Source organism: Lacerta agilis, chromosome 17 (assembly GCF_009819535.1).
Source record: "Lacerta agilis isolate rLacAgi1 chromosome 17, rLacAgi1.pri, whole genome shotgun sequence".
NCBI lineage: Eukaryota > Metazoa > Chordata > Lepidosauria > Squamata > Lacertidae > Lacerta > Lacerta agilis.
Window position 1 is genome coordinate 37,337,674 of NC_046328.1, and position 20,749 is coordinate 37,358,422.

A 20,749-nucleotide genomic window follows, 5' to 3' on the forward strand; every position below is an offset into this window, starting at 1 on the left:
GGCCAAACTGTGAGAGGCAGTGAAGGATAGGCGTGCCTGGCGTGCTCTGGTACATGGGGTCACAAAGAGTCAGACACAACTGAATGACTGAACAACAACAACATCATATTATGTGTGGGTTTTGCGTGCTCCTGGATCACAGAACGAGCCTGTTTGTATTTTTCAGTTCTGCAGCTGTGCAGGCTTTGATTCGGGAAGCAAGAAGGCATTTTCTGATCTGCCCTGTATTGGTTGCACGTGGCGCCGTTTCTGTTCCCCTGCAGTTTGCCTTCTGCCAAAAGCTACGCCGTGTGGCTCACTCTCTGCTGTGGCCAAACCTCATAACTTGCGTAATTAAATTACGTAAATGATAAAGCCCTCACGTTATGCCAGCCACGTTCTTCTCAGCGTAGAGAGAACGTATTGTCAGCGAACTGAAAGCGAAATACTGATCGTATTCTCTGGGTTGAGTTCCTTTCCAGACAGGAGACAGGTAGATGGGGTGCAATCTCCAGCTGAATTCCCCCCCCCACAAAAAAGTCAAATATCTTCTTGCAAATGTGAGTCCGTTTGTTCAGGGCGGATTCCGTACCTCGGGAGCAGCAGCTGGGTTGTCCTGGGTGAGGAATGACACATTGTGGAGATCCTGCTCCGAGTTTGCCTAAAAAATGTTGCCGTCCTGGTTTGTTCCCGATTCTTGCTTCATAAGCCCTGGGTGTCGTAATCGAGAGTTGGGACGGACCCAGAACAAGGGAAGAAGCCCCGAAATGTCAGAGGCACTGCCCTAAAACACCGTGTAACGGGGGGGCGGGCGGAGGACGCCTTGCCCTGGTGCCACGAATCGTCCCAGGTCGGCCCGAACTCCTGGTCGCCTGCCAACGTGGTGCTGGAATGGTGGTTTTTTTCGTTTCGTTTTTTGAAACTGCAAACAAGATGACGACAGTGACTTTAATAGGCTTCGACAGAGCCTTTTGCCCGCCGGGTAATTAAGGCACGCCTTTTTGTGTCATGTTGAAAGACGGTGTGCTCTCGAAGCAGCTTCTGCAACGCCCTCCCTCTCAACTGGAATCGGGCGTCCAAGGGGCGGTGGCACACGTACAAATTGCTGGTGATTAAAGAAGGGGGAGTGCGGGTCGCTCCTAATTGTGGCCCCCCGGGGCGTCCAGGTGGGGTCACGGGTATCCTAAACAGGTGTGTGCAGTTCCACAGAGGTGTGACGTGCTGAGGTTGGCAGGTGATTTTCTTACCCTGGAATGGTCGGTCTCTCTCGCCTTGCCCAAATGTGCACGCTTTGCTGTACTTGTGGGCGTGCTGGTAGCGCTGTGTTAGCTCAACGGCAGAAGGATCTTGGCTCAAATGGGCCACGGCCGCATCTGGCCCATCACCCACAACACTCAAGCAATCTGCTCGCGAGGAGCCCACAAGCAGGAAAGGAATGCAACAGCGCACTCTCAGATGGTGTGCAAATTTGTCGAGAGAGGCCCTGTGTCAGATGTTGTGTCACAATCACTTCCATGTCACTCCATTTCGTAAAAAAATGTGTTCAGGATGTTGAGTGGGTGTCTGAAAGTAGGGTGGTTCTCCGGTAAACCAAGCCTAGGCCACCTGTAGTGTAGGATTTAGTTGAGATTCCTGCATTGTCTGGGGCTGGACTGGATGACCCTTGGGGGTCCCTTCCAACTCCACATTTCTATGATGCCTTTCAGGTGATTTTGGACTACAGCTCCCATCCAGCGTTCGAAATTCACCAGGCACATGCCCGCCCGCCCGCCACCTGCAGGTGCATGCCGGGGGATCCTTGGATCTTGATGGTTTCCGCACATTAGCAACACGCCCTGCAGAATCCTTCCCATTACGTTTTATCTGCACAATCGGAATGAATTTCAGGAACCAACAAGTCACGTTGAAAAACGTGGCTTGGAAGCCGTCTAGCCCCCAAATGGCCATTCGGCATTCTGTTTTGGTGACTGTGCGCCTGGTTCAAGGAGCTATTTGGCTTAATAGAGACCTGAGTTTCCAACTCTGCTGCCATTGTCCCTTGCCGTGGGCTGCCGTTTGCCGTGAAAGTGTTCGCCCTGAGTTTCTTGGACGTGCGCACAGCTGCCGAATGGCTCCAATCTCTGCTGCAGACGGCTTCGCAGAGAGAGAAGACACCGTAACCTAAGAGCGTCTCTTCTGCCGTGTTGTCTGGCGCTCTCTCTGTTTCTCTGTGTGTGGCTAAAATAACTCTATTTTCACGCTTGTTTACAAGACTGAGAACAAGTTGCTGAACAAGTTTGGCTAGGGGCAGAAGGAGAAAAGAAAAGTCTGCGTGTTAAGCTCTTTATGCAGCGCGGGGAGGCGGAAACGAATTCTCCGCGCCAACTGTCTCTCGCATGAATTAAAAATGAGTGCCTGTCTCTCTGGCAGAAACGGCGCTTGCATTGATTCCTGCAGGGTGGAAGTTGGGCAGAGCCAGCCTGAGGCCTGGGAGGGTCTGGGGGCTCACGGGGAGCTGCCGCCTGCAGATCCAGACCCATGGTCCCTCTAGCTCAGTGCTGACTCCACTGGCTGGCAGCTGCTTGCCAGGGTTTCAGGCCGGGGGACGTTCCCCAGCCATTCCTGGAGACGCCAAGGATGGAAGATGGGACCTTCTGCATGCAAAACAGCCGCTCTGCCCCTGAGCCACCTTCTCCAAAAACAAAGCCAAGACTCCAGTCCTCATGGTTCTGAACGCGGGGGTAGTTTAAACGGGGCCTTCTGCATGCAGAGCAGCTGTTCTCTAAGAATTGCTAGTCACCCAAAGCAGTTCTGCAAGCAATGTCTTGCTATCGGTGTCCATTTGCAGACGAATGCAATAAGCATTATTTGACATTAAACTTTCCAATACGCAGTGACTGCAGCTAGGATTTTGCTAGCACAAAGGTGGAAACAAGAAGAAATACCGACGAAAGAAGATTGGACAGTGAAATTGATGGAATATGCAGAACTGGACAAAATGACGGGAAGAATCCGGGAACAGCGGGACCAGAAGTTCATCAAAGACTGGCTTAAGTTTGCGAACTATTTGAAAGACAATTTGCAGTTGAATACGCTAGCAGGACTTCAAGAAGCTTTGTAGTTAATGTGTAGAAATATTATTGTAAGTATGGTAGTTAGAGTATGCATGAGATTTATGATAATGTAAGCAATGGTAGATTAAAGAAGTATAATATTAAGATATAATTCTGAAAGCCATGTGGAAAGTCTGAGGGAAGTCACGCTGTGTTAGCCAAAATTGGAAAACGTATGTGAATGTATGTTTTATTTTTTGTAGTAGTATAGTATAAAATAATAAAAATCATTTATTAAAAAAAAGCAATAAGCATGATTTGTTCATAATAGTGCCCCATTGGGAGAAACTCTTCATTTCCCTTGCTTCAGATCGCTCTGTAAAATCAACCCATCCCGTGAAGCCTTGAGATCAGGAGATCTGCTTCACACCATGACAGAACCAGGCCTCCCGTGTGGTGGCCCCTACCCTTTGGAACTCCCTCCCACTGCACGTGTCAGACAGGCTCCTTCTCTGTTGTCTTTTTGGCACCTGCTTAACAAGTTCCTCTTCCAACAGCCTTCTGAAACCTCCGTCCCGGCTTGCTTCTCTCTTAGATGGTTCCAAGTTGATTTCAAGCAACTGCCGTTACGTTGAGACTGTGTTTTGTATTTTAGTGTATATATATATATTTTATAGACTGCATATGCAGTTCTGTATAACTGTTGGTGATGTTCTGATCCTGCCGCAAACTGCTTTGGGCTGCCTCGGGGGAAGCGATCCACGAACGAAATCAGCAGCGGTGCCTTGAATGACAACCTTGTTATATAAGAGATCGCTTTGGGATGCAATTTTGTAAATGAAATAGTGGTATATGTTGCTAAGCCAACAAATTGAGCGTGGCCTTCTTGTTTTTCAGGACAGTGTGAAAATACTAAGGCTGACCCTCCAGAATGACCTTCCTGGGGACAGGCGCGATCAAGGAAAGCAAAAGGTGAGTGGCTTTTGTGAATATTTTAGCAGTCACGGCTGCCCCCAAAGAGTCCTGGGACCTGTAGTTTGTTGCGGGCGCTGAGAGGTGTCAGGAGACCCCCCTCACGGAGCTGCCATTCTCAGCAGCTTGACTGAATCTTCCTTACTAGGGAATTTTGGGAACTGTAGCTCTGTGACAGGAATGGGGGGACGGTCTCCTCACAACTCTCAGCACCCTTAAAATGCTACAGTTCCCAGGATCAGGGCCGGATTTAGGTCTGATGAGGCCCTGAGCTACTGAAGGTAACGGGGCCCTTTCTATGTCCAGCTGTCCTTTGTCAACAACAAATTGTCGCTGTTTTTTTTTTTTGGCGTTGAATATATGCTATATGGTAATTGATGGGCCTAATTGGTATCTAAAGCCATAACAAAATATGTATTTTGTTGAACTGAAATACAATTAAGAAGTACTGTACTTTTCCCATGTATAAGACTAGGGTTTTTTTTTTAATTAAAATTTAATGTTTAAAAAATGGGGGTTAGTCTTATGCACAGGGGCAATCTCCCCCCATTTTCTTAATTTTGATTTCCCCAAAATAGAGAGCGTCTTATACACAGGGGCGTGTTATACATGGAAAAAATACGGTATATTAATAGTGAAAGACAATTAAGAAGAAGTATATTTGGGGCGGGGGCAAGAGAGCGGGGCCCTAAGCTATAGCTTGTTTAGCTTATACGTAAATCCGGCACTGCCCTGGTTCCTTTGGGAAGAAGCCGTGTTTGTTAAATGTGGCGTAAAATAAAATGTCCAGATCCTCGTTGTGGGGAGCGATTTGGGAGTGTGGGGTCAGCCCCTCCCTCAGCACTGTGACCCCCCTGAAAATGACGTTGGGCTTAAACCAGGGGCGGGAAGGAGGAAATTTCAGCCTTCGGGACCAGATACGGTCCTTTGGGACTCCCTGCCACAGTGCTCTGGACTCTCCTTAGGCCACGCCCCTCACCAGCCATGCAGCGCCCCCCCCTCCAACCTGCAAGTCTTTTGGCTTGGCTGGAATAAGCCCTTGAACTCTAAACTTTGCTTCTTGATGGCCTAAATGAGGAGAGGGAGGTGTGTTTGTGTCTATATATAGAAATCTCTGGTTTTTGCAGGGCTGGAGAGCTGCCTGATTTGCAGGTTGTTTTTTTATTTATTAATTGTTATTGTTATTAAAATTAATATTAAAGCAAGTCATGACAATAAACTTCAAATGAAATTTAAAGTTGCAATATAACTTTGTCCGTTGCTACAGCGTTATAAAATTTTCCTAATAATAAGCTTTAATTACACATTGCTGCCATGTTGACTCCTTAAACATTTTCAGTCCTTATACCCCTGTCTGTAAGGATTCTTGGGATGATCAGGGCATTTAAATGTTTTTGTTTTTCATTAATAAAATGGGGGGGAGGGAAGGGAAGGAGACCAAATGCCGGTATGAGCAAGAAGGAAATTATTTCTTTGCATCTGAGAGTAAGATCTAATAAAACCAGGTGCCAAATTTGGGGAAACGGTCTGTTTAGCGATCTTGGAGGTCAGATAAAACACCTTTTTCCCAAAAGCGCACTCCTGCCAGTCATGAAAATAGGAACCTCGTTCTCCACAGCCTTTCCAGCACACCAGTGGAGAATTTATTCTTGCAAGGTCCAGTGCCATTGAAAGATAATTTTAAGGGAAACTGCCCAGAATTGTTTTTTAAAGACGGGTTGCGCCATAGATTTCATTGATTTGCAGGCTTGAGAGCCCTTTCCCTTCATGCTTTTGCATCGGCCTGCTTTAGTGCGGCCCCCACGAGGCTTCCCGGGAAGGAGTGTGGCCCTCGGGTCCCTCGCCACCTCCCTTCGAGCTTTCCCCACCGCTGACTTGGCCGTTTCAAGGCGTGCCTCCCCGGAGAGATCCAAAGGGAAAGTAGAAAAGGGAATCTGCTCACATGGTGCCTTTCTCTCCCCCCCCCCCCAATTTTGTCTCCCTCAGCCGGTGGGAAGGGCCTTTGCCATGGTGGCCAACCGGCCCACAAACAGCCACGCGTTGGCGTCGGAGTACGTCAAATCCAACGAGGGCGACGAGGAAATCATCAAGGTGAGCTGCTGCCGGCTCTCTACTTTCGCCAAGTGGAGACCGGCAGCTTTTTTTTAGCAGACAGGGTGTTGTTCGCAAGCGAGAAATAGGAAGGAAGGAACCAGCTTTTCAGGGAGGGTCTTGTAGTCCAGGTCCCAGGTGCAAAAACCCAGCATCTCCAGGTAGGGTTGGGAGAGACGCCCTTGCCTGAAGCTGCCGGTCAGTGTAGGAGCTATGTGCCCTGATGCTTCAGTGTAAGGCAACTTCTCGTGCCTCTGCTTAAAGCAGCCCTTTTGCTCGGGACCATGAGGACTGGAGTCTTGCTTCATTTTTAGGGGGAGTGTGTGTGTCACGGTGGGAGAGTCCCTGCTTTGCATGCAGAGGGTCCCAGGTTCGATTCCCCACCCCCACCCTCGTATCTCCAGATGGGGTTGGGAGACACTTCTTCTTGAAACCCCGGAAAGCCGCTGCCAGCCAGTGTAGGCAGCACTGAGGTAGGTGGACCCCAATGGTCTGGCTCTGTAGAAGGGCAGCTTCCCGTGTTCCTGTTTAAGGTCATGCCGTACATTTAAAGCACCTGACTTCCCCTCAAGGACTCCTTATATTTTATTTTATTTTATTTTATTTTATTTATCCTTTTCAGGTTTATTTCAATAATTTTACAATCATTTTAACATTTCATAACTTGACTTCCTTCCCCCTCTTTCTGCGGATCCTTAAATTTATTTTTAATATCTCTTGCATATCCAAATTAACTTAGTTTGCTCATTTATTCATCTACTTTAAATATATGCTCGTATAAAACTGCAGGTTATATTGCAATAATCCTGCCAATGTTCTTACCTGTTTACAATTTATCAGTCAATATTCAATAAACCATTTCCATCCTTGTATAAAAAGTTTGTTATCTTGATTTCTTATTCTTCCGGTAAGTTTCTCTGCCTGTTCCCAAAGTTTTTGCATCCATTCTTCCTTTGCTTCCCCTCAAGGGATCCTGGGAACTGTAGTTTGCCCCCTTGCGCATCTGCTGTTTCCAGCACCCTTAGCAAACCAGCAGTTCCCAGGATGCTTTGCAAGGGGGAGCCAGGTGCTGTGGCTCTGACTTCTTTTTAGAAACATGAGGACCAGAATCTTTTCTGTTAGGGGAAGGATTGCAGCTCAGCAACAAGGCTGGGTAGGTGACGCTTACAGAGGAGGCTACGTCCTTCCTGGTGTTGCTGGACTCCAGCTCCCATCAGCCCTGGTGGCTGGCCATGCTTGATGGGACTTGGAGTCCAGCAGCATCTAAAGCAGAGCTCCCCAAACTAAGGCCCGGGGGCCGGATGCGGCCCAATTGCCTTCTCAATCCGGCCCGCAGACCGGGAATCAGTGTGTTTTTAAATGAGCAGAATGTGTGCTTTTATTTAAAGTGCATCTCTGGGTTATTTGTGGGGCCTGCCTGGTGTTTTCACATGAGAAGAATGTGTCCTTTTATTTAAAATGCATCTCTGGGTTATTTGTGGGGCCTGCCTGGTGTTTTCACATGAGTAGAATGTGTCCTTTTATTTAAAATGCATCTCTGGGTTATTTGTGGGGCCTGCCTGGTGTTTTTACACGAGTAGAATGTGTCCTTTTATTTAAAGTGCATCTCTGGGTTATTTGTGGGGCATAGGAATTCGTTCATATTTTCTTTCCAAAATATAGTCTGCCCCCCCCCAAAGGTCTGAGGGACAGTGGACAGGCCCCCTGCTGAAAAAAGTTTGCTGACCCCTGGTCTAGAGGGCTCCAGCTTTCTTCCCAGCCCTGATCTGCAGCCGTTCCTCAAGCGTGCGCCTGTCCCATCTTGCGCCAAGATTGCCTCCTTCCTATCGGGGCAGCATTCCTTCCCCCTTCATGGGCGTTGTGGTTTCTCCTCTGTGACTCAGGTCTACCTCAGAGCCCGAGCTGAGGACAGGGCCCAGGATGAAAAGAGCCTCCATCAACTGAAAAGTGACGGCTGTCATCTCCAAGCGGTAATTAGTGTCCTTTTAAATAATGTGTGCTGGCAAGTAGCGGGGAGGTAAATTTGCAAAGCGGAGGAAGCTGGTGGCACAGACTCAACGGGGCACTGAAGGGTGTGTGTGTGTGTGTGTGTGTGTGTGTGTAGGCAGAAAGAACATAATCATTTTTGAAGTTTACTGGAGCGGCTGAAGAGGCAAGCAGCTTTTCAGTTACAGCCGGAAAGGGAGGCTTGATTCTTCAGCAGTTTGGTAGAAACCTGTTGCTGCCCCGTATATTTTTCTCCCCTCCCCACCAATGCACAGATTCCATCCCAGAAAAAAAAAATTTGCACATTCTTGGTGATACATTCTGCAAATACAGTGGAACCGCGGGTTACGTACCCCCCCCCCGTGTTGCGGACGTTCCAGTTGCGAACGCCTGCAACCCGGAAGTGTTTCCGGAGCGCACGTGACCCTTGGATGCGCAGAAGCGTTTTGCACACTTCGCGCATGCGCAGAAGTGCTCAAATCGCACTTCCGGGGTTTGGGTTTTTTGTGTGTGCGTTCGTGATACGCACGCCCGCGTTACGTACCGCGACCCGGAACGGATCGCTTACGTAACCCGGGGTATCACTGCACTCCGGGAAGTAAGGAAGGCCCTTAAGACAAAGTTGCAAAACGCAAAAACTTTTGTGCAGAGGAACGCCTTGCGTTGGAGCTTGGCTATAGAAATCTGCTCCGCCTAACTGGCACCAAAGGGTGTTTTCTCTCTCCTTCCCCCCACCCCTCTTTTGCACCAAGAAGCTCTCTGACTCACGCCCGCCTTAGAAGAGTTGCCGGATTCGAGGCCCTAATTGCTTTGCTAGCTGGAAAAAGGATCTGTCAGGAGTTGCCTTCTGTGTTTTGTCTGCCTGTCTTGGCCCAGCTGCCTGCATGCCACACCTCGCAGCGCAGCCGGGGCCTCTCCCCGCTCGGAAGGTGTTGGCGGTTCCTTCGGCAAGGTCCCCTGCCTTCCCCAAGAGTTTTGGGGGGTCCGCAGCCACAGATTAGCCTGAGAGGTTTTTGCTCGGTTCTTTCAGAGAGCCAGAGGGGGAGCAGAGCAAGGGTTTGGTTATGTTTGAATCCCCTCTTTCCTTCGAGGAATTCAAGGACGATGTACGGAGGTCTTCCTCCCCCCCCCCACCAAAAAAATCCCAGAATTTATCTCACAACAACCCTGTGAGGTCAGCCAAGCTGAGAGATTGTGACTGGGGGCCATGTGTGTTTGTGTGTTGGGGTGGAGAGCCCAGCGGAGGTGGGGAGTGCCTGCCGTCGCTCAGGAAGCCAGCAGCTGCAGCCCCCATGGACCCCGCAGCTTTGAAATGTTGAGTCCGCCATCTTGGTTCAAAATGGCACCCAGTAGTATCTGGGCATAGAGAAAACCCTGCTCCTCAGTCCCAAGGACCGCCTTGACAAATTTGGTTACAAAACGCTAAGAGGGGTCCAAATCGCAGCAGTTCCAAAAGGTTGAGTCCGCCATTTTGTTTCCAGGTGGCTCCCCAAAATGGGGATAATCCTGCTCCTTTACCTCAGGAACCATAGTTCAAGTGCAGACACACTGTTACTCAGTCGCATATTAACTGCACATCGCTGGTGTCAATTATTATAACAGTTTATTAATAAAACAATGAAGTGGTTGCTATACTGCCCTTCGCCAAAAATGGTCACAGGGCAATTTGGAAGAAAAAGCAAAAAAGCATTAAAATAATTGTGATAAATAATGTACTTTTAAAAACTGCCCTAAAAATGACGTAACCCATCAGCTGCCAAAAGCCTGGCAATAAATATGGTTTCTGTATCTGGATGATTAAAAGGGTGTGAGAGACACCTCCGTGTGGAGGTCTGTCAGGAAAGAGGAGTTGTTGCCTGGTCCCTTTTTCAATTTTATTTTACTTTATTTGTGTGTGTGTATGTCTTTAAACACAGAAAACGCTGGACAAGCCAAACGGGGTCCGTCCTCACAGAACTACCTCATTTCGGAGCATGTCACTATGCCAGGTCCGTACACGAGCGTCTGTGGCCGTGGCGCTGGGAGGGATGGCTGGTGTCCACAGGTGGCCTCTGTGTCTGCAACAACTGAGGTTGGGGAGAAACTGGGCTGGCCACAAAAGGGCCGGCCTGTTCACTCGCTGAAGTTAGGGGAGAGGGGAGGCAGTGTGGTGCAATGGTTAGAGCCTCCGGCCACTGGGGTAGGGAATCCTCACTCTGCCGCTGGGTGATTTTTGGGCCTCCCGACAAGGAGAAGCTGAGGAAGTGAAAGCCCGGTACCTTGCCTTGGAACTTCTTGGGGGGTGGGGAGGAGGAAAGATGTTAATGCAGTTAATAAATGCCGTGGGCAAGGTGAGCCAGCTTGCTTGTGACTCATTTGCATGTTACTCAAGGTGGCCTATGTGCCTCTCCCTTTCTCTTCATCCCCCCCCCCCACCTCACAACAACCCTGTGAGGTAGGTTAGGCTCAGAGATGCTGGCCGGCCCAGGGTCACCCCAGTGGGGATTTGAAGCCTAGTCTGGCACTCTAACCACTGCCCCATCCTGGATGTCAGCATCAGATGGGGAGATGGATGTAAGGACGTTCAGTGGTTGCTCATGAGAAATCAGCCGAACGCAGAACTTCTAAAAACTAAGTTCTGTATTGTGCAGATATTTACAGTGGAGCAAAAGTTCAAACGTCCATCTCATCCCTCCGCAGAGTCCGGGAATGAACCCTTCCGGTTCTTTGTCCAGCAAAAGAGGCGCGGGATCCTGAACCCCCGCCTCCCCCTTCCACGTCTTTCCTGTCTGCGAACTCAGGGCGCGGGAACCTGTCCCTGTTCCCCGCTTCCCCCATGGTGTTCAGGCTCCGCTATCCCTTCAGAGCCCCTGCGCCAACTTCCTGCCTCCAACACCCCCTCCCCACTGGAGGAATGGTCGCTTCCTCCTGAGGAGGGGGATGACGAGCTGGTGAACAAAGGGAGTGGTTCCCTGTACTGCAAGCGATCCCAGGATGCTACCTGCCGTGGGGAGGGGGGTTTCCTGACAATGGGAGTCCCATCGTTTCCTTGGCAGTTCAGGGGTGGGGAGATCTCAGGCCGGGGGGGGGGGCTAAATGTGCCCCTCCAGGCCTCTGTGCCTGGCCGGAGAGTGTCCTTCAATCCTATGTCTCTTGCTTGCTTGGATGAAGGATTGAGAACGAAGCCTGAATGTACGTCTATAAACCTATCATGAAAAGACAAAACAAAATAAAATAAAAAATTCCTTCCAGTAGCACCGTGTATCTGAAGAAGTGTGCATGCACACGAAAGCTCATACCAAGAACAAACTTAGTTGGTCTCTAAGGTGCTACTGGAAGGAGTTTTTTATTTTATTTCGTTTTGACTATGGCAGACCAACACGGCTACCTACCTGTAAATGAAAAGACAAAACAACCCCTTTCTTTGCTCCGCCCACTTTTGCTTCTGGCCCCGCCCACTGCTGGTGTGCGGCCCTCGGGAAGCTGCCCCAGAAGGGGATGTGGCCCCCTGGCCAAGAAAGGTCCCCTCTGCTCAAAAACCATACCTCCCCTCAGGATGAGCCGACGTACCCGGGAGAGGACATCTCGATAATGCGCGAGACCACCAAGAAGCTGTTCACGAAACTGCAGGAGGCCGAGAAGCGACACCAGTCGGACAGAGCCGCCTACGAGGTCAGAACACGAGAGGAACCTGCTGGATCAGGCCAATTGGTTCCCATACGTTTTTGGGGGTCAGCGCTCCCTTCGTTCCATAAGTTCATCCCCAGGACCCCGCAACCTTACCCTACAAAAATCATTATTCAAAATTGCGGTTTGAGCGACCCGCAATAACATTCATTTTTTAAAAAAATAATGTTTATTAGAGATTTTTTACTAAAAACATACAAAAATACAAAACTACATTAATAACAAACATAACAAATATAACAAAAATGCCAACTTGTTAAAACTAATATTCCTTCCTCACATCATATTGGGACTTCCTCCTGTCTCCTCCTCCTGCGGCCCTTGTTAATACCATTTTTTGTAACTTCCAAAATTTCCTACAATTCTCGAGCGACCCGCAATAGCATTCAAAGCCGTCGCAATCAATTGCGCATTTATTCAAAATCCAGTTCAGACAGTTTAGCTTGAGTAACTCAACAAAACTGACGAACTTAATACGGGGATAGCAGCTTTCCAAAGTGTGACAGTCATTTACACCTCTGTGTAGGGCTGGTCGATACCTGGTTTTCAGCATTGCGATATATCACCAGCTAAACATTGTGATATACAGTCGTGCCTTGGACCCCAGACACCCTGGAACTCGGGACATTTTGGCTCCTGGGCGATTGAAACCCGGAAGTGAGTGTTCTGGTTTTCGGACGTTCTTTTGGAACCCGAACCTCGTGACGGGGCTTCCTGCAGCCAACCAGAAGCCGCGATTTGGTTTTCAAACGTTTTGGAAGTCGAACGGCCGTCCGGAACGGACTCCGTTCAACTTCATAGGTACGACTGTACTGATATATCACGGTGTCTGAAATGAGGACGGAGCTGTGCGGAGCCATTGGCTGGCGGCTTCACGGTTTCCCCCGCATCCCACACAGAGACACACACCATCTCTCCTCGAACCCTGCTAGGTAATCTCCCCCCCCTCCTCCAGGGGTGGTACTGTCCACTTTGAGAATCCTTGCTCTGGCCCAAAATCCTCTCTTCAGCAACACCTAGGAGGCCCGGGGCTCTGCATCCTCCACTGTGGTTGCAATAATAATAATAATAATAATAATAATAATAATAATAATAATTTATTATTATTTATACCCCGCCCACCTGACCGGGTCTCCCCAGCCACTCTGGGCGGCCTCCAACAAATACCAAAATACAATACAAAGTCACAAATCAAAAACTTCCCTAAACAGGACTGCCTTCAGGTATTTTCTAAATGACAGGTAGTTGTTTATCTCTCTGACCCCTGATGGGAGGGCGTTCCAAGGACCACCCCCTCTGAGGCTGCGCCGCTGGCTTGATGAGATACTTGAGCTGTGGGCCAGGGAGAGGGGTCCCTCGTCACGGCCTCCACATTGATGGCTGTCATCCTGTTGGGGTGAACGGTGAAATTTTCCTAGCCGTGTGCGTGTGTGAAACGGTCGACATGCATGCAAAAGCGTCCCTCCTCTCCCCTCTTCTTGCAGACGTCCATTTCCCATTATCGGAGGGAAGCCGAACATTCGGGGGCAGCGCTCAGGAGGGCGGAGCTGGACTTGGAAGAGAAGGATTTGAAGCTGGAGGAACTGCAGAGACTACTGACAGGGATGGAGAAGGTTGGCGCAGCCAAAGCCGTTGTACCGCTGGGCCAAAATAAGAGAGAGCGCAAATTCGCTTGGCTTGGTGGTGCATCTAACTCGTATCTTTCGTTTAATTTAATTCGGAACCCTGTTTTCTCTGGTTGTTTTTTATTTGAAGTGGCCCTTCCGATAGAAGATGGCATTGAACCAGTCTAGCAAACTTCTCAGAGACCAAACAATGCTTTAGACCAGGGGTGGCCAATTCCCAAGAGACTCTGATCTACTTACAGAATTAAAAACTGGCAGTGATCTACCCCCCTTTTTAGGAGTTCAAGTCAAAGTTGTTGAGCTTTTTTGGGGAGGAGGAAAACCCCATTTTTGGATTGCAGGACAAAAAAATGAGCTTTTTTTTAGGAGTGCCAAAGTTGTTGAGCTTCTTTGGGGGAGCCAGTGATCAACCAGTGATCTACCACAGACGTCCAGTGATCTACTGGTAGATCATGATCTACCTGTTGGACGTGCCTGCTTTAGACCCTGGAAAGGAGCAGCCGTAGACCAGAATGCCTTTATAAAAAGAGAGAGAGAGAGATGTAATGATACCATTCAACCAAAAACGTGCTGGTTTACAGCTTAAAGCAGCATTTCCCGACCTTGGGCCTCTAGCTGTTATAATAATAATAATAATTAATAATAATAATTATATATAATATATTATTTGTACCCTGCCCATCTGGCTGAGTTTCCCCAGCCACTTGGCCAGCTGTTTTAGGACTACAACTCCCATCATCCCTAGCTAGCAAGACCAGTGGTCAGGGATGATGGGAGCAGGAATCCAAAAACAGCCGCAGACCCAAGGCTGGGAAACACTGGCTTAAAGTAAGTACCGGCTCCTCTGCCACACCTGCTCAGGATGGGAAGAAGAACCTGTCACCTTTCCGTCCTCTGTGAATCTGCTCCGTCCTCTTTTAAAGACATTCAAGCTGGCAGGTGTCACTGCCACCAGCGAGAGCAAATTATGTGCGTACTGTGGGTCAGGAATACTGCCCAGCCCCACGGGCGTTCTCTGTTCTTCCCCTCCCTAGGCGTAGCTTTTCGTTTTTTCCGCAAGGCCTGCTGTCGGATCCGAGAGCCTCGCGGCAGCCACCTTGACCCTGCTTGCCCTTCTCTTCCCGTTGCAGGAGCACAAAAGTCTGCTGCAGAAGATGAGAGACGACGAGTCGGAGCTGGAGCAGCTGCGGAGCGTCGAGAAGGACAAAGTTGCCGAGCAGGAAAGGTGAGAGGCACTCGGCTCACCGGGGGGGGGGGGGCTGTTGAGATACGGCGGCAGCTGAGCCCCAGGCGTGGATCTGTGGGGCTGGGGACTTGTGTCTGAGTGGCCGCCCTGGGAAAAAGGGTTGCTGGGCTTGCGTCCAATAGGGTTTTGTGATGGATAGCACAGAACAGGGCGTGGGGTGGGGTGGGGGGATAATTGGCAACTCCCCATTTACACACGGGTTGCATTCCGAGGCACAACACGCTTAAGTGAAATTGCGTATATTGGAACACCATTGGAAAAACCGGAAAACACCCTCCAAACTTCTGGAAAACCCTTTAAAAACAAACAAACCAAACTCCACTGTGATCACTCCTTTCAAACCTGCTTGCTCAAACTCCCAACGCTCCACAGGCCTCAGAGGTCGGCGTAGAAGCTCCTGGGATTGTTAGGTGCTATTTTTCAGTCATTTTTGCCGTTTTCGTGCTCTTTCGGGGCCGTTTTCGCCCCTTTTTTGTGCCGCGTCTTGAGTTCGCAGCGATGCATGCATGTTCCCTGAGAGCATGTAAATGGGGAGCTGCCCGTGCAGCCGCTTTTCAAGCTGGAACAAAAAGCGGGATCTTACAAAACTGGCTTTTGCATAACCTGCCGCCCCTTTCTCCTCCTCCTCTTCTTCTTCTTCGTCCTCCTGCTCTCAGATCGGCCAAACTGGAGAAGGAAGTTGCCACTTTGCGGGAGAAGATCCATCACTTGGACGACATGCTCAAGAGCCAGCAGAGGAAGGTCCGGCAGATGATTGAGCAGGTGGGTGCTGGGGATGAGCTGTGCACTGCGGCTCGGATGGAGGGAGCATTGGGGGGGGGGTCTTGTCCCTACAAGGGGTGGCCCTGCCTGTTCGCTTCCTCCTCACCCTTGGTCTCAACATTGCCCCTCGTAGAACTTGGCAGGTAGGAGGAAGAAGAGGACAAAAGTAGAGAAAGTTGGCTCCACCCCCTGTTGGTTCTGGCTCCGCCTCCCGTTGGCTCTGGCTCCGCCTCCCATTTGGATTCTTTCTCTGCCTTCCCCACCAGTCCCAATAGGCACCAAGCTGCCACTGGGAGTAACCCCAAAAAAGCATTTTTTTGCGTATCTGCTCTTAATCTATTTTACTCCGGAGAGTTTACATGTCGCTTGAATGTCAAAAAGCTAATCAGACCGCAAAGCAGATTACGGAGGAAACGAAACAAGGAAATTACCAGTTTTTCAACAACCTGTCGAACAATTGTTTAAAACCTTCAAAAAAAATAATGAAGAGCTATAAGAAGCCATATTAAAACACACGTCAGTGCTCTGCATGTCTGGATAGGCTTGTCTTCGTACATTTGTAAGTCTAGACGGTGAAAGTGAGCTAGCAGCCAAACATAACAGAAACCAGATGGTAAGATTAAAAAATAAAGGAGAGAGAGTCTCTCCGCCTTTAAAACCAGCCATGTGTGTATCTCCCTGACTTGGGAAAGAGTTAAGTCTTAAGTCCTGTAGCAATTAATTTGGCTTCTGTTTGATTTAAAACTGACCTCCCAGCTTTTGAGTGACTCACACCTCAAAAGGACTCCTGTAACTAAGCGCTTTTCGTGGTGGTGTCTGGGGCTAGTGCAGCGAAGATTGTCTTTCTCTATCTCTCAGAAAGTTCCGCAAATCTCCAGAGGATTAGGGATTCAAACTTAAATTGTTTTAGAAAAACCTTTCTAAACAAACTCAACGCAGCTGAGAGACCAGCAGCGTTTGGAGCCTCCCAGCTGGTCGTTAGAACAACTTTGCAACTTGCGGGATTGAAGTCGAGTTTCCTTGTTTTCCTCTTCCCTCCCAATCGGTTTTCCTTGTGTGTTGCGACTTTTTAGATTGTAAGCCGATGGGGAGGGGCTGCTGGTTTTTTAAAATGATTTATAAGCTGCTCTAGGAGCCCGATTAACCAGGCAGCATGCCTTAACTACAGAGAGAGAGAGAGTTCAGACATTCCTGTGTCGTAGGCGGTAGTGGATTGCAACTGCATTCCTGACCCTTGACGCTGTGGGCTGCTGGAAGTTGAAACGCAGCAACATCTTTCTGCAAATTCCTCACCCCTGCTTTGACAGCTGTGGCCCCACATCATGGGAGTTGATCTCTCTGTCTGTCTCCCACCTCCCCCAAGATTACAGAACCCACTTTCTCTGGGGGTGGGGGGTGCTAGTTTTCAACCCCTGGTGCAATTTACCTGGGCCATTTTGCAGCTAGCTTCTCCTTTTCTGGAGACTCCAGGGCTTCTAACAATCCTCCTTCTCCACAGCTTCAAAACTCCAAGACTGTGATTCAGTCCAAAGACACAATAATCCAAGAGCTCAAAGAACGGGTGGCCTACCTGGAGGCTGAGGTAGGCAGCCATTTTCATTAAAGTTCGTAATCCCATTGCCTGCAAGATGTTGCCATGAAAGGGCTGAGGTTTTCTCATGAGTTGCATTTCTAGGCATTGAGCGGGGCTAACATTGGCTGCAAATCCATATGGTCAACAGCCCCCCCCCTTTTAGAGCCAGTCCAGTGCAGTCTGTCCCCAGATCAATAAATAACCGGGTATAAAATACACTTCCGTGTTGAAGAGAAATACTTCAGGTAATGTCTGAATGTAAGATTATGGAGGGTAGTGATTAGTGCATATCCACGAGCTTGTACAGTAATGCACGATATATAGAAAACGTTCTTAATTCAAATAAATAGGATATAATGCCTAAATAATAGTCGTATGGTATATAATATAATGTACAGAAAGCAGTTATGTATTATGTAAAATTTATAGATACTAGTATATACAAGGATATTCATGGGGTAAATATATTTATGCATATTTAAACATATATGTATTAGGTCTTATTAATAGGATAATGTACATATAATTTTTCATGGGGTAATTCAGTTAATGCACTATATGCATAATAGTATTTAGATCATCACATGTAAAAAGTGCTATGAAAGAATGGCAAGTGAGTGTTGGAGGCAAACACTCCAGATTGTGTGTATGGCTCCAGATTATTATGATTTTATCCAACGTTTTTCCTGCTCAGACTCGCTGAAATCAACATGCCTAGCTTAGCTCCGTTCATTTCGGCGGAGGTCTACGCCGAGTAGGACTTGGTAGGGCACCACCCCTGAAGCCCACATTTTGGATGTGCTTCTTACATACGAGATGCTCTTTTAAAAACGTAAAATGCACGGCTAATGCTTCTCAGTGCATTCGCCTGTAAAAACAAAGGCGTGGCGTACGCAGCCTTTAAAAAAAACCCTATTTTTGCATGTGCTTTCCCATTGTGAAATCTGGAGAAAATGCGTTATCCGATGGTGGGGTGGGGTGGGGGTTGCATTTCGATTTTGCAGGTTCGCAATCTGGGTGGCGAAAGCAGACCAAGCGCATTCCTTCCCCCAGAACGGCCCTTGCCTCGGCTGCCCCCTGGTGGGGCGTTTGTGGCGCTGCGGGAATGCCGGCCCGATCCAGAGCAGGCTCTTGCAACCTGACTCTGGGTGTGTTGATAGGACACATAGGCACGAATTTGACTTGCAGCTGTCCCTCCCCTCCCCCCCCTGCCAAAATGAGCATCAAAGCAGAGGAAACAGCGCAACCAAAGAGAAATTTAATGCAAATTTTGCCAGTTTCTGCCGAATGCGTTGTTTTTTCTCGGAAGTCCTGGCTTTGCTTCCTGTTAGGTTCTCAGTTGTTGCTCATGAGTAACCAAGCGGACTCCGTCGCTTCTTTCTCAGTTCACCCTCGTGTTTTCTCCCTTCAGAACCTCGAGATGCACGACCGCATGGAGCACCTCATTGAAAAGCAGGCCCAGAGCTCCGGGGTCCACAATGCAAGGCCCCGCTCCAAATCCGAGTACGTCAGCAGGTGAGCGGCTGGGAGAGGGGGCAGGGTGGAGGGGTTGCCACCTGCCCTTTAGGGGCAGTGGCAGCCGGCCTGGGGTGGTGGTGGTGGAGGAGGAGGAGGAGGAGGAGGAAGAAGAAGAAATAATAATTTTATTTGTATCCCGCTGTCCGGCCGGGCTCAGAGTGGCTAACATCATATAAATAACACAATATGCATAATACAGTATGCAATATGCAAATAAAATAATATTCAACACTCGTTAAAATGATATAGAATAATGTTAAATATCAGCATTTCACGATTGGACAGAAATCCACTCTTAACAGTTACAGTAAGTAATTTCCCAACTTCAATCAATAAAACAACAGCAAGCCCACAGTGCACAACATAATGCAATACAAAATGAGAAGCAGAGACTGGAGGGTGGGGCAAGGCAGGTGGAAAGAGGCCTTGCCTGATGGAGTCTCGCCCCTCGCCCCCTACACTCTCTGCACCCCACCTCTCTTCCCCCTCTCCAGAGCGACTTCCACGTTCCTAAAATGCGAATAGCTTAACACGCCTTCCAAGCAATAGGCGGAAATACCTAGGAAGTGCTCATTGGCCCATTCATTTCACTGCAAAAAGGGACGAGTCCTACCCACCCCACTCACTGCAGAACAGGCCAGGAACCACACCTTGGGAGGGGCATGGCTCACTGGGTGGGCAAGCAGAATGTCCCTGGCATCTCCAGTGAGGGTCGGGGAACAGACTCTTGCCTGAAACCCTTGGGAGGCGCTGCCAGTCGGTGTTGACGATGGTGAGCTAGATTGGTGCGGCAGCTTCCTGTTTTCCTCTTTGAACCCTTGATTCGGAACCATGGGGACTGGGATCTTGACATTCCCCAAGTGAAGGTACGCAGGCAACAACCCCCAAGTAGGCCCATGCGGGTGAGAGGCCATCCTTTACTTCCACGTTTCCTAATGTAGGCTTAAAGGTAAAGGGACCCCTGTAGGCTTAAAGGTAAAGGTCCAGTCCCGGACGACTCTGCGGTTGCGGTGCTCATCTCGCTTTAGTGTTTGTCCGCAGACAGCTTCTGGGTCATGTGGCCAGCATGACTAACCCACTTCTGGCGAACCAGAGCAGTGCACAGAAACGCCGTTTACCTTCCCGCCAGAGTGGTACCTATTTATCTACTTGCACTTTGATGTGCTTTCGAACTGCTAGGTTGGCAGGAGCAGGGACCGAGCAACGGGAGCTCACCCTGTCGCGGGGATTCAAACCGCCGACCTTCTGATCGGCAAGCCCTAGGCACTGTGGTTTAGACCACAGCGCCACCCGTGTCCCCTATATGCAGGCTTATTCTCTAATATATCTCTCCCTCCCCTCTGTCTTCGCTCTCTCCCCTGCAGCAAACGGCTCACCAAGTCTCTGGGCCCCAAACCTTTGCCTCTCATCCGAGTGCTGGAAACATGAACTCAAACTCCTCTCCTCCGCTCCCCGAAAAAGGAATCCTCTGCAAACTCGCCGGGCCCTTAGTCCATCGCCAGCTGCTTCGCCCTTGCTGCTCGCTCCCCAGAGGCAACCAACTCCCTTGTAGCGTCCGGCGCGACTATCTGGGTAGCTCCATCCGCCCAGCAGCACGGCCTGCTTGAAGCTGCCTGCAAAAAAGGAAAAGAAGAAGGATTTTCTGAAAAGGGTTTGATCGGGACGGGACGCGAGGACGTTTGAAAGTCAAGAGGACGCTTTTGCCCCACCCAAAAGCCGCAAGAAGGAACCTTTGCATTCCTTGCAATTGGATCTGTAAGGCTGGCCCCTTTTTGGAGAGACAGTGCCTTTTTAGTAATTATATATATATATGTCATGTATATATATGGCTATTAGCTCCGTCCAGTGCTAGGAAGTTCAGTTTTTATCCCCGTTCAAGCCAGTACACCCATCAAGGGTTATTTTCAGATTATTAATAACAGTTTAAAGGCACATTGTGTTTGACAAAGTTGAGGAGGAAAGATGCGTCCTGGTTTGTTGCTTCTTCCCGCCTCCGAAAGAATATGTCTTGGTGACTGGCCACCCATCTCTCAGGCAGAGAGTGAACTTCTCCCGTCAAACTCAGCCTAGCCCCCTAGAGAACAGAGATTACCCCACGTCTGCATTTAACCCTGCCGGTTGGCCGCGCCGCACCGTGGCCGAATGTAGAGGACCGACTTGTATAATGTAATCTAGCATTGTGTGAATGTAGAAATAAATACTGAGTTGAGTGTTTAAAAAAGAAGAAGAGGTGTTGCGTATGCATTAAGCAGGGGTCAGCAGACTTTTCCAGCAGGGGGCCGGTCCACTGCCCCTCAGA

General features: G+C 49.2%; 1 protein-coding gene across 3 annotated transcripts in view; it reads left to right on the forward strand.

Moving 5' to 3' along the window:
• TUFT1 (tuftelin 1) overlaps positions 1–20,262 on the forward strand; it is a 42,101-nt gene extending 21,839 nt beyond the window's left edge. For 2 of the 3 annotated variants that reach the window (XM_033135864.1, XM_033135866.1), the window contains exons 2-12: positions 3,909–3,983; positions 5,970–6,074; positions 7,958–8,044; positions 9,977–10,048; positions 11,595–11,711; positions 13,211–13,339; positions 14,482–14,576; positions 15,254–15,359; positions 16,858–16,941; positions 18,344–18,447; positions 19,815–20,262. In XM_033135864.1, coding sequence (XP_032991755.1) covers positions 3,909–3,983; positions 5,970–6,074; positions 7,958–8,044; positions 9,977–10,048; positions 11,595–11,711; positions 13,211–13,339; positions 14,482–14,576; positions 15,254–15,359; positions 16,858–16,941; positions 18,344–18,447; positions 19,815–19,878 — 1,038 coding nt within the window. In that variant the 3' untranslated portion in view covers positions 19,879–20,262. The remainder of the gene's footprint in view (positions 1–3,908; positions 3,984–5,969; positions 6,075–7,957; positions 8,045–9,976; positions 10,049–11,594; positions 11,712–13,210; positions 13,340–14,481; positions 14,577–15,253; positions 15,360–16,857; positions 16,942–18,343; positions 18,448–19,814) is intronic. The other variant, XM_033135865.1, reaches the window with a different exon arrangement.
• Positions 20,263–20,749: the final 487 nt, after the last annotated feature.